The 13,586-nt window shown below is 41.7% G+C and overlaps 1 protein-coding gene across 1 annotated transcript; it reads right to left on the bottom strand.

Moving 5' to 3' along the window:
• Nucleotides 1-10,787: 10,787 nt before the first annotated feature.
• Nucleotides 10,788-12,291, bottom strand: LOC147626718 (uncharacterized). The gene has a single exon (XM_086816976.1). It carries the CDS (start codon nucleotides 12,255-12,257, stop codon nucleotides 10,821-10,823), a length of 1,437 nt encoding a protein of 478 aa, XP_086673102.1. The 5' UTR covers nucleotides 12,258-12,291; the 3' UTR covers nucleotides 10,788-10,820.
• Between the last annotated feature and the right edge of the window lie 1,295 nt (nucleotides 12,292-13,586).

Genomic DNA, 13,586 nt, shown 5'->3' with positions numbered 1-13,586 from the left:
TGGGCCGAGGAATGGTCAGAGAGCTAGGCACTGCTCTAGAATCCCAACCCTCCCAGATGAAGCCACACATCATTTCCAAGCTCGTCTAAAAATTCTCTGGGGATGGGGATCCTATTTAACATGTAGAGATTTTTGAATCCATATGTGAAACCTGTGGGCCTGTCACAGTGATATGACAATGATTATGCTTTCTCACTAACCCTAGAAGGGAAAGCGCATCAGTGGTTCCGAATCCTAAAACTTGAGGATAAGGTTAACTTCACACGACTCAAGAATGTGTTTGTGCCCAGTTTTGCCAGAAGTGGCGACAGATGGAGTCCTGTGGCACAGCTACACAATATTAAACAAAAGGAAATGGATTTGAATGAGAGACTACAATTAGTGTGCAACCTAGAAATATCACACCACTTAATGTCTTGACACGAGCCCAGGCCCAATTGGGGGACAAGGGGAAGAACCGATCAGATGCGACCATTTCCAGAACTAGCCGGAGGAGAAGAGTGAAAAAAGTAGGTAAGGGTGACACCATGGTCACAATCCAAGATGGATCCAAAGAAGATACGGTTCACACCAGATCCACCTAATCGAGAGAAGAAGGGGATCAAGCAATCAACCAAAAAGAGCCTGACCTAGAGGAACAAAGGGAAAGACCATCAACCCCTAAAGGAGAGTACCCAAATGCCAAAGAGGAGATAAGGAAGCTCGAAGACACTAGGGCCTTAGTAGAAGAATGTCAACGGCTTCATGAAGCCAAGCTAAGGGATAACCGGGTCAAGGATACAATGTATCCAAGAAACGAGCCAACAAGGGAAAGAGAATTGGACGTACCTACAATTCCAGAAGAAACGGAACATGGATCTTAAGCAAACACAATGTCCAGGATGTTTGAGGAAAATGCGCAAGGTGAGTCCATCCATTCCTTCCCTAGGGATGGATATGAGAAACACACATGGAGGGAACCCTCAGAACCCAGAGACATAGGAAGCCTTAGAGCTATATTATCCACATTTGTACAAATGCCATTGGGGTAATTGCTACGTAATTCACCAACACTTTGGATAGACATAAAGGAATGGGTAGAAGGTGGACTAAGGCCAGCCAACACTACAGAGGATGTTTTGCCACCTCTAGTAGAAAGAACCCTAAAACACACAAGGGAAACCAGAGTCGTCAAAGATACCAATTAATCAATTGGGACGTTATTATCAAAGTGACGACACAAATGCTGTAATCCCAATTCATCATAACAGCTACGAGGCACTAGCTATCCTTGATGGTGGGGCGGGGGTTAGCATCATCACAAAAAGTTGCTGGGAAAATTGGGGAAAACCCGATCTCTAAAAGAAGATCCAATCGTTAAAATGACAGACGAAAAATCTTCAAGACCCATTAGACTTTTGGAGAATGTGAAACTCAAACTCTTTACGTTTCACTACCATCATACATTTGTGGTAATAGACTTCCTGTGCCAACCAGACTCATATGACATAATATTGGGGAGAAACTTCATGAGGGAATCCAAATTGGTGCACGATTGAGCATTAGATCATGTGTATGTGCATAGGGATTCACAAATTTTAAAGATAGATCTTAGAATGTGGAGGGCACATCCCATGGAAGGGTAACTATTCGGTCACAATTGAGCGGACCACATCCGTACAAATTTGCCAACCTACAGTGGAAAATTTCAAAGAGGAAGAGGAAACAGAAATGTATGCATAACTTTCTCCTCCAGATTTGAGAATGTGGAGGGCACATCCCATGGAAGGGTAACTATTCGGTCACAACTGAGCGGACCACATCCGTACAAATTTGCTAGCCTACGGTGGAAAATTTCAAAGAGGAAGAGGAAACAGAAATGTATGCATAACTTCCTCCTCCAGATTTCAGTGAAAACTGGATGCATGTGCTAGCTACCATAGATGTGATATGTAACCCAGAGGGACCCAATATGTGGAATCTAAAACTGCTCCCATGACCTCTATCTGTATGGTTAATTGGCAAACCATTGTTAAAGAATCATAAGAGGAGGCCTCTAGCATAGAGGGGACTAGATCACAAGGCCATACCAACGCTCAACGCCTCAGAAGATGGCAAAAATAGAATGGGTGGCTGAGATATCTTGAAGCCACTAAGGTACACGATGAGTTTTCTAAGGATGGGGTGAGGAATTGAGTAAGATATCACTGGAGGGAAAACATAAGGAGAAATTCATCCTTCAAGAGCCAAAGACACCTAAGCTTACAAAAGTTGGGCCTCAAAAACGAAACAAAGCTCTAGCAGAAGTCGAGCGAGAGGCCAAAAAAGTCATGACTAAAACAAAAAGTGAGAATGAGGATAAACCAGACTTGCTTTCAATACCATACCACTTCAAGACTGACACTATTGGATGAACAAAAAGTGGTCCAATTGACGGGAAAAGGGTTAAGGAAGATGGATTGTCCACATCATATGATGGCCCAATTAAAGTTAAGGAAGTTGATATTGCAGGACCAGGGGAGGAAGCCAAACCCGTATATATTCCTAAGGACTTGACTTCGGCTGAAGAAAATAAGCTCGTTACCCTTCTTAAGGAATTGAAGGATTGTTTCACCTAGAATTACAAGGAGATGAAGGGTGTACCACCTGAGGTGGTATAGCATACAATCCCAATCATGGAAGGATCAAGACCAAGCAGGCAAAAACCATACCAGATGAATCCTAAGTATGCGGCAATTGTAAAGGAGGAAATAGATAAACTCATTGATGCGGATTTCATCTATGAGATAGAACATATGGATTGGTTGTCACGAATCGTATTAGTGCTCCCTTCCATCTAGCTTATGGTGTTGAGGTAGTAATGCCTATGGAATACCTAGTTCCGAGCTTAAGGATTGCAGTGCAAGAACGTCTGACGCAGAATGCATTAACTGAAAGGCTAATCGATTTAGAGAAGCTTGATGAGACCATACTAATTGTATCGCATGGACTCATGGTCGAGAAACTGTGCAGGAAGCATTGGTTTGATAAAAACTTGAAACAAAAAGAACTAGAAACGGGGGACCTTGTCCTCATGTATGGTGTAGGAAGCACGAGGAAAAAGAAACTCAAGTACAGAGGCCTAGGACCCTTTCGAGTGTCTGAGATCACACCTCAGGGGTCAGTTAGAATTGAGACAATTGATGGTGTATAGATGGAGGGTTACTTCAATGGGAGCAAACTCAAAAAATATTTTGGACCACTGACCCAAGAGATGCTCTTGCAACAAGAACATCTCTTAAAACAACAAAAACAGCTCGCAAGGAAAAAATCTAGCAAGCTCAAGAAGAGGCTATGGCAAGGGAGGCCAAAGCCAAACAATTACTCCAGAAGAGAATGTTGCATGTGAATATGGCTTCCTTAACTCTCCTGGATGAAGAGGAACTGAACATTGAGCACGACCCAGGGTGGAAATCTCTATGGCTAAATGCCATGCAACGAGAATTGTATTAATAGATATGGGATCAAGTCATAACTTGATCTCATATGAGACATGGGTAGCCATAGATAAACCACACCTTGAACCCACCAATGTACAGGTACGTAGTGTGCACTTGACAACTACGAAAGCTGAGGGATTTTTAACTGTTAACATTTCCATCAGAAATAGTTCCTTTCATGCCTACAAGTTCCCTGGAAGAGGAAATGATCCTAGGATGATCTTGGATTTGCACCAGCAATTGTAATATCCAATGGGAGAAGAGGATTGCATTGCTGAATGAGGGAAACAATGTTATATCGGTACCCTTATGGAGCTTGAAAAACACAAGAAAACAGGCCATGATTGAGGAGATAGCAACACCAAGCACGGTGACATCAACTCATGAAGCAAAAAAGGCAACAATTCCGCAATCCCTATGCAAAAAGCATCCTAAGTCATAGAGGGCACACAACAATGGGTGCCCAAGGTTCAACTTAGAATCCAACCCTACAAGGAGGAGGAGGTTCATAAGGAAACAATAAGTGAAAGATCCCTACCCCCTCCGCGCAACGAATTCGAGGATGCTGGCAATGGAAGTAGCACTTCTTGCACAGGCAGAGTCTCTCACTCGGGGTCTCGCCCATGGATAGCCAGACAAGAGACTAATCCCTTGGTTTATTCTAAAACCGAACCTGGAAAACTTCCCTCGCCCAGAAGCACGGGTGATTCCTCCAGGATATTTTTATTCTAACATAGTCAAGAGCCTTAACTAACCAAACTGATTCGACTGAACAGTAAGTCACATGGTCAGATCAAGGAATAGACTTGCACTTGGATCATAGAGACCAATGCGTTTTTCCTCGTCAAGAGGCATAGCCGTTGATTCTTTTCCATAGAACAAGGACTATCCGGGATTTACTTTATCTATTGTAACATAACAGAATTGAGTCTCATTTTAGGGATCCATCAGTCCAGCCTAACCCCATCAGTCCCATGGGTTAGCCAACTGCCCCAACCACTGTAGTGATAGGATCCATTTAGGAATTTGGTTATGTTTTGTCCAGGGTACCAGGGAGAAAAGAGTTCCATGGCTCCCTAGCTGGCGCGCTTGAGCAAACTTCAAGATAGTCACACCACTTACACACCCAATATGAAATTGCCTGTTTCATAGACTCAGCTGTCTTTAAAATAATCTTTTAATGAAAGCATAGTATCATTGATCATAATCCTCCAAAATATCTATAGGTTGAATTCTAATTTCCAATCATTCTTTCATCGGTGTACCTATGGCATCATTGGCAACCAGAACGCTCACCACCTATTTACTCAAGGGCCTTTTCAATAGTTCCTAGCTCATAGTACCCGGAAATATATTCACTTATAAAAATCCAGATGGACTCTCCGTTTTTGAAGATCAGCAAGATCAACCAACAGATCCATATAAAAGAGCCATGGACTCATCCGTTTGAGGACCAGCAAGGACAATCAACCAGATCCATGCACGAGTTCAGAAAACAACACTAACTCCTTGTTTCATTTTCTTCCTCGACGCACGTGTGTGGGTATCTTTGGCGACCCAGAGCCCGAGCACCGTATGGTGAGCACCCTCTAGGCTCCTTCGCAGGTCACCTACTAGCGCTTCACTCATACGCCGCTTCCTTGGTCCCTCATCCACCGTACTGGAAGCTCACCATTTAAATCAAACCGAGGCTAGTCAAGACCTCGGTTGACCTTACTATGTGAGAGACATCCTCCGTTGACTCTCCGTCAGCTATTGTAACTTTATCACTTAGGTCTCCATGACCTCATTCACAAGAAGGTCAAAATGCTTTCCCAGCATTCTTGACATAAAACAATCATTTAAAAACAGGTCATAAATACAGTGGCATGACACCGTATCCCGAACCCAGCAATAGTGGCCACCAGTGTTAGATTCTTAAAATTGCTTGTGGTCCTGAAATTGATCAACCACCCAAGGAGCCATATGATGGATATGAAGCTGAACAACTACAATTCAACATGTCCATCAGACAAGGGCATGATGCTGTTCTATCATCGCCTCTTGCGGTGTCTGCCTGCATACATGCATGTCACATTTGAGGACATGGTGGACACAGGGTTCTAGCGATCACACACAACATTTAGAAGAACCCTCAAAAAGCATCAATCACGTGGAAACTCTTACCATCTCATGAGTTTGATGACCAGGTCTTTTGACCTTGGTAATAGGTTCTGAGGACAGAACCTACACCAGGTACAGGGGGACAGAACCTACATCAGGTAGAGGGGGATGTTAATCCCAGGTCTTTCCAATTGAGGACATTAATAAGTGTCATGAAAAGGCACTAAAAGTTATACATTATGATATATTGGCCACCCAAGGCCTTAGTTAAGTAAGTTTTGGGCACCAAGTGTGAATAAGGGCCAAATATATAGAAGGCATTTTCTCATAATTAAAAGACACAATCCCCATTTGTGCTATTGAGAGCTCTTCTTTGTGTCTTGAGAGAGATTGAGAGAGAGAATTCTAGCATTTGTGCCTCTTCTATGCTTTGTATGTTTCATTCTTGTGTGGGAAAGTGAGAGAGAGTGATTGCCTTATGTGACGGTGTGAGCAACTCTACGGTGACATCGTGGAGGTGCAACTTGGAGGTTTGGAGTTTAACAAGTGAGCTTGGAGGCCTCAAGGGTCTCAAGTTCGAAGCATTGGTAAGTGCCCTACGATAGTTGTGTTCTATTGCTCTTCCTTTAGGTGAATGCATTGAGTTCTCTCTTGGAGGTGTGGTAGCCCATAACACTACCTTAGGGGTCTCCACCCAGGCTTGGTACATTACCTAACCTAGGTTCCCAATCTTACGTAGGCTTGGGTTTAGGCTTGGAAGGAAAGAAACTATTGAAGTAGACCTATTTTCACATAAAATGGATGAAAATAGACCTTTTCTTACTCAAATTAAACCAAATGTTTGTTCATAGATTCATCATGATTAGTACTTCTTTCTCACATAAAATTGTTGCATAATCACATAGAAAGAAAATTTAATAGTTATTCTCAACTACTCTGAGTCTTTGAAGTAAATTTCCAATAGAGATCTTGGAAATTATAACCCCGTTAAAAATGAAATCTGATCATATGGTCACATTGTGTTCATAAATATTTCTCTACAAATACAACATAAAGATGAGAGTACATTCTATAAGGGGAAGTAATCTACCACTAAAACATACTAACGTCCATGTGAGGTTGACTATGTGAGTTTGCATTATAACTATGCCATAACTTTAGTAAACCAAAGTGGTTGCCATAGTACTTGTAAACCATTCGTGGCATATCAACCACCATAATATCACCAACCATGCAAGCATTAGCATAAGTTTGGAGGTCTCATCCTAGCATGTCATCCATGTGCTAAATATGTCCAATTCATTAGAGCTTACCTTAGCTTTACCAAATCTGTTATCTTTGGGTCTTTCCTCCAACCACCATAATATCACCAACCATGCAAGCATTAGCATAAGTGTGGAGGTCTCATCTTGCAATGTCATCCATGTGCTAAATATGTCCAATTCAAGAGCTTACCTTAGCTTTACCGAATCCGTTATCTTTGGGTCTTTTATCTGAGCTATAAATGTAACTCCCAAAAATATTACTGCTTGCAAATTTTGATTAAACTTGATTGTGTTTTCCCCCCATCCATGTGCTCTAGGTAAGGATCTTATGATGGCGATCGAGACAGAGACTTTGGACGAAGGATGTATTTACTTAAAAGAGTGCTTGAACACAATGAACTCGACTATGAACTAAGGCTACTAAACTAGTCTATATATTACCCAAGGTTGGCATGGATGTAGGTTTCCATGTCAGCTAACCCACAACTTGGTCCAAAATGACCAACCGACCACATCATCTAATTGGGACCATATTGGAGTACAACATTATTCTATTGGACCTTGCATAGCTTCCATGACCATCTAAGACCATATGGACCCTTAAACGGGCGTCATAAAAATTGAGCACAATGTATCCTCGATTTGCTGTGTGTCCAAAACTCACTTATGCGATCACATAGCCTCCTGCATAAGCATGCATTCTACTTGGTTGACTGCTAAGTATATATAAGCCATCTCTCCTAACCATCTAGCCACACTTGGGCCACCATCAAGTGCCTAAAATGGGAACTATTGGGTTCCAGGATGCTCACCACCACAACTACTCCTCATCATAAAGGAGCCTTACAAAATAGAACACATTTGGAGCATTGAGAAAATGTTTTTCCAACAACATCGTTCAATATCTACCCATATAGGTGAACTACCTCCTCTTTGGTTCAACAAATCTCTCCCTAGAGGATTTGTGAAAATATCTGCATGATTCTCTATTATCGGGCAATAGTACACAAGCTCCACTCTCCATCCATCATAAGCTCACCCACACAATGATATTTTATCTCAATGTGCTTTGTGTGAGCACATGAAAACACCATATTGGGGAATATGGGAATTTCCCACAAGTTTGGGACACGTGGTCAAAAGTTTAGATTAACCATAACTTGAACACCACTAATCCAAAATGAGCGCTTTATAGCTCTTTAGATTCCATTTTTCAAGCGCTTTCCAACGATAGGTCATATGATAGGGTTTTGAGAAACTTACAAACATGTTATCCATGTCCCCCTTTTTTAAGTATTCAAAAATGGGAATTGGGAAATTCCCAAATTCACTAATATGGTGTTTGAAGCATTGGGTTCTTGATTTCCATGCAGCTCTGATTATCATGCACGACGAAATTGTTGCTCCCTTTTGAGTAGCAACACCCATGTCTCCTAGGATCCTCCTCAACCACACTGCTTTACATAAAATGAAGCACGCTACCTTATACTCAACCTCTGCAAGTAGAAGAACATGCCATTATAGGCTACTTCTTGCTGATCTAGGATATATTGAGAAATGAGAATTCCATGTGAATCCTAATAGACTTCTATCCCCAAATTGAAATGCATGCATAAGCCCAAGGTTTATCATATCAAACTTTGATCTCAACATTTCTCCTATGTCTGCCAAATCTTCTCTTCATGGTTTCCCATCATGATGAGGACGTCACATAAAGGACAATGATCATGTACCTGCCCTAACCAGATAAAAATATATAAATCTATATCTGACGGCCTTTTGTTTTCTAAACCCGAGCACCTCAAACCTAGGTGGCTGCACCACATAAACCTCCTCCCTGATATTTGGCCATTTAAAAATGTAGATTGCACATCCATTTGCAATATCGGCCACTTCCCATGACTAGCCAAGGTAAGTACGATAGAAATGGTAAATCTAGCTATGGTGGGGGAAAATGTGGACTCATTTTTGGGCCCTCTAAGAAATGCCAAGTCATCCTTCTATTACGAAAAGGGGGATCGTGGATAACTCTATCCATAGTACCTCAAAACTATATCATGTAACATATCATTGGAAAGATCTTCATGAGAGGATTCTAACGCACCAACCTCCGACAAATTTAGAGTTTTTATGCTCAAGTTATGGCCTCCCCACCAAAAAGTAACCTCAAAAGTTCCGTAGTAACAGAAGCCTCACCCTCATTGGTTCTTATGGAATATTCCCTAGTATCTCAAATAGCTTAAAAGGCCCAAAAGTGAGTTCAAATTTTTCCTAATGTAGCTCCTCCATTAGCATTCTCATCGAAGAGATTCTTTCCCATTAAGGATATGGCCCCTTATGAGGTGTTCCAAGCTTCTCTTCATCATCATCTAATGAATCCACCTCTTAAGGAGTTGGTACTATCATTGGTGGTTGTGTCTATTTGGATCTTCTAATGCTTCCTCTAAGCTAGTTGGCTCATGTACTTTCATTATCTAAGCCATCAAGGCCATATGGATAATGTGAGAAGAGGCCCTCTTTTGCTCCTCTATTCTCTTGGATCGACGAACATGTGTTGGATTTGATCTAGATAAACTCTAGACAGAGGATGCCTTCCTTTACAAGAGTGCTTAAACACAACCCACTCGATGATGCTACAAAACTAGTCTATATATAGGGCCCGGGGTCGGCATGGATATAGGTCGACCATGTCCATCAACCCATGAGTTGGTACAAAATGACGAACTAGCCATATCATCAAATTGGGACCATATTATACTATATATATTGCCTAGGGTTGGCATGGATATAGGTTGACCATGCCACCAACTCGGGATGGTCCAAAATGACCAACTCACCATATCATCCAATTGGGACGAACAACAAGTCCCTCAGGGACCATATTAGATTACAACAAGTACCTTAGGGACCACATGTAGCCGCATGGCCATATGATACCATTAGCTGGAACCTCAAATGTGTCCCTGAACTCAAGAATAATGTGTCCTTGTCCTGTTTTCTAGCATCCACTAATGCGGTCACATAGCCTACACAAGCATACATCCTACTTGGTAGAATACCAAGTCTACATAAGTCGTCTCCTAACCATTTGGCCACACTATCCAATGTCTAAATTGGGAATTGTTGGGTGACCAAATGCTCCCACAATGTCTACTCCTCATATACAAAATAGAGCACATCCGTCACCTGCATTAACAATACAAGGGTGGAGCATCGAGAAAATGCTTTTCTACCATCACACTATCTAGATTAACTAAACTAACTAGACTAACACAAACACTAGCTTTTCCAACATATAGTTCACAAATATAAATCATAGATTTTAATCCACCTAGCTGGGAATCTTTGGTTTCTCAACCGCAAAACTCAAACTCTAAAATTTGTAAAACCCTAAATCTTAATAGCCACTCATAGTTGAACAAGGATCCTTTTTGTAACTTTTTGATCCTCAAAATGCAAGACTATAAATACTTAAATAGTCTTGCATTTTTTCGGATCCTTTTTGATCCAAAAAAATGCAAGACCATAAATACTTAAATCATAAGTCTATTTCTTTGAATTTATTCAAGGAGAGTTTGCTCTAGCTATGGGAGTAATATATTCTATCCTCTTACATTGGAAATTACATGATACCTTCAATATAGTGATATTAGGCTACACATTTGTGTCATTGATATGGTTGAGAAAGTAAGAGAATGACAATTGTAAACATAAACTCCAAATTGGGGAAGAAGTTGCTACCCACATTTTATGGCATCTTTGGTTGAAGGGTTAAGAATAAAGACTATGACATGTGCAATGAAACATAGTACTAAGTTAAAAATGTGTTAAATACCTAGATATGAAATTTCAGTCATCTAAGAATTAGTTGGTTGTGCCCTTGTGTTACGTACCATGCGTTTTAACAACTTGCCCTTGAATGCAAAGAAAAGACTTAACAATTCGTGTTTTTGTACTCAAAGTAAGGATTCATGTAGTTCATTGCACTAGCGAGCTAGCTCTTGATAGGGAACATACCCAAAAACCTTGCGAAGAGAGAGGACATAGTGGACCTCAACAAGGTCTCATCATCCTTAAGGAACTCATGGTAGATCTCAAGGCAATACCTTTGCCTCTTCTCTAACTCTGGCCTCTCCAAGGTTCGGACTGTGGCAACAATGCGGTGCATTTCATTAGTAGGAAATTGGAGCAAGCAACAATGCCATTGGATTAGCGTGTCAAAGGGCTTGACATAGTTATCTGCTATAAGGACAGGGATAGCCCCTGTAGCAAGCACCTCAACAAATCTGTAAGAATTAGGTTGCACTCCTGCAGGAACAAGCCCAAATGTGGTGTTCATGAGGTCATGGAAAGAGAATTTGGGATACATATCATCATCTTCATCACAATGGGCTCCTAGCTCAGGGTGCTCAGATCTTATCTGGTCATTGACGAAATGCTTGCAAGAAGTGGCCACAATTACATCGACTCCGTTGTGCATACCTCGAAAGGAAGGGTGGCTCCTCAAGGTACCTTCTCGAAAGGGCCCAAGGTAGCGCAAGCCCCTAAAGGTGAGCAAGTACTTACGATCCAATGGTCTTAAATTTTGAAATTCTTTGATGTGGTGGTTGGCGGGAAGAGGGATGCTGATGTCAAAGCCGGCACGGTATGTGGTTTCGTGCATGTCAGATGCCATGACGGATGCATACCCAATTGTATCTTCAGGGGGCCCACGTTGGCGCCACATGTCAGCAAATGTGATGAGCACGTGGTTCATGCCACCGTCCCAATGTGGAAGCTCTCTTATGTCCGGCCGGTGCGGTTTGTCGAGGTCCAGAAACACAAAGAAGAAGCAGGCCTTTTGGGGGTCGCCCGTGTGCCATTTGGTCTGGTTAATGCGTGCAAAATATTTCACGGGGGGGCTTGGCAAATCATACGAATAAACTAGCATCTCTTCTGCATTCTCACACCTGGAAAAATTGAAGCAAACATCCATGGTGCAGCGAGGAAACCTTACCGGATAGTGCCATGTTTTATGCTCTGCATACCAAGGCTCATATTTCACCACAGTTTGCTGCTTTTCTGCCACCCTCTCCTTGGCCACCTTCAATTTTTCGTCGCACAGAGCATCGGCTTCATCAGCGATCTGCTGAATTGCGTACTGATCATGGGTGATGCAAGAGCAATTGATGGAGGGTACATTGGCATGCAAGCTGGTTATGGCGGTAGCTGCCTCAGATAAAGCATTGGCTAGAAAGCTACAGTTGCAGTGCGGGCCTGCAGCCACGGTCACGGCGTGGAAGAGCGTGGGATCGGTAGCAGAAGGCATTCTCATGAGCTGGTGGGTGGCGGCGGTTTGTGATAGCAAGCTGTTATAGATGCCGAGGTGTGAGATCATGAATCCCACACATAAACTTGCAAGCAGAGGCAGCCATTGCCAAACTCTAACCATAATTGATAATTATTTGGCTAGTCTTTCGACCTTCTAGAATTAGCCCCCATGCCTAGCTGCAATCCGCACATTGACGGACGTTATATATGCAACTAGAACGAGCCCACTACGTGCAAACTCCTTGTCGAGATCCGCGCCGCCTCGCTTTACCGTGTGCCGCGTGCGACGTGCGTGCACAAAGGTCCAAGAAGACCTACTACTAAGGTCTAACTAGCCTTCATATTTTTCATTTTTCTACTCTCCTTACTAGACCCTTTCACACAAACAAACCCTTTTTACAACGCTTTGAACTTTAGCCTATTTCTTGTGATATCTTCAAGCAGCATTTGCTTTAGACATGGGAGTCAACATATTTATCCTCTTGATGATGTTGAAACAAAAGTGGGCCTCAATGCTTACTTGGCTCAATGATATAATTGAAACATAGCATTAACCAACCATGAGACTACATGTAAAATGCATGTAGAGAAGTGTGCATAGTTGTATAGTTTATCCTACATAGATGAGTAGGTTTTTGCCATGTTTAAGGTTAGGCTTTCACATAGATGCCAATTAGGCTTCTGCCATGTGTAAGGTTAGGCTTTTGCCACTTTCACATAGATGCCAATTAGGCTTGTGCCATGTGTAAGGCTAGGCTTTCACATAGATGCCAATTAGGATGCTGCCATGTGTGAGGCTAGGCTTTCACATAGAAACCAATTAGGTTTCGTTCTTGTCGCATGTCATACCCTCAAGTCAAGGATTTCCTAATTAAATATATCAAATCAAGACTTACTCTAAGATGAAAATTGATAGCAACGTTCAGCCTTATGACAAAAGGTGGAAGAATTCAAATTCTATAAATCATAATATGGTGAGAGAGGATGATTTTTCATCTATAAAATAAACCCTTCTCTCTCTTTAAATTCAATGAAAAGCCTACACATTAGATTATTCTTGTGTCATTATCATAGAGTTTTACTATTTAGTTTCTATGAATTGCTTATATATACACTATGCATTTTCTTAGGTGTGCAATGGCTTTCTTAGTCGTTTACCTCTCCTATTTTGAATTTTCTTTACTCTTACTTGTCTTTGGAACCTATTTCAATAATGATGAGGATACTAACAAGGTGTGAGTAAATTGAATTTTATAATTCGTGAATGGTTCTACCCCCCCCAAGAACTCTTTCTCCTTCAATAAGGAAAGGAAATGGGCAACAACCATTGTGGGGATACTTACCTTGTTTCCAAGCTCGGGATCTCCATGACTCCAACCTACTTATATATATATACTACGCATTTTCTTAGGTGTGCAAGGGCTTTCGTAGTCGTTTACCTCTCTTGTTT

This window comes from Cibotium barometz, chromosome 22, assembly GCF_041138505.1.
Source record: "Cibotium barometz isolate CiBa-2024 chromosome 22, ASM4113850v1, whole genome shotgun sequence".
Lineage (NCBI taxonomy): Eukaryota > Viridiplantae > Streptophyta > Polypodiopsida > Cyatheales > Cibotiaceae > Cibotium > Cibotium barometz.
The sequence above is the reverse complement of the archived record's forward strand: the minus strand, read 5'-3'. Positions and strand labels throughout refer to the sequence as shown.

Coding starts and splice junctions, on each gene's coding strand:
- LOC147626718 (XM_086816976.1), bottom strand. CDS start 12,257: ATGGTTAGAGTTTGGCAATGGCTGCCTCTGCTTGCAAGTTTATGTGTG.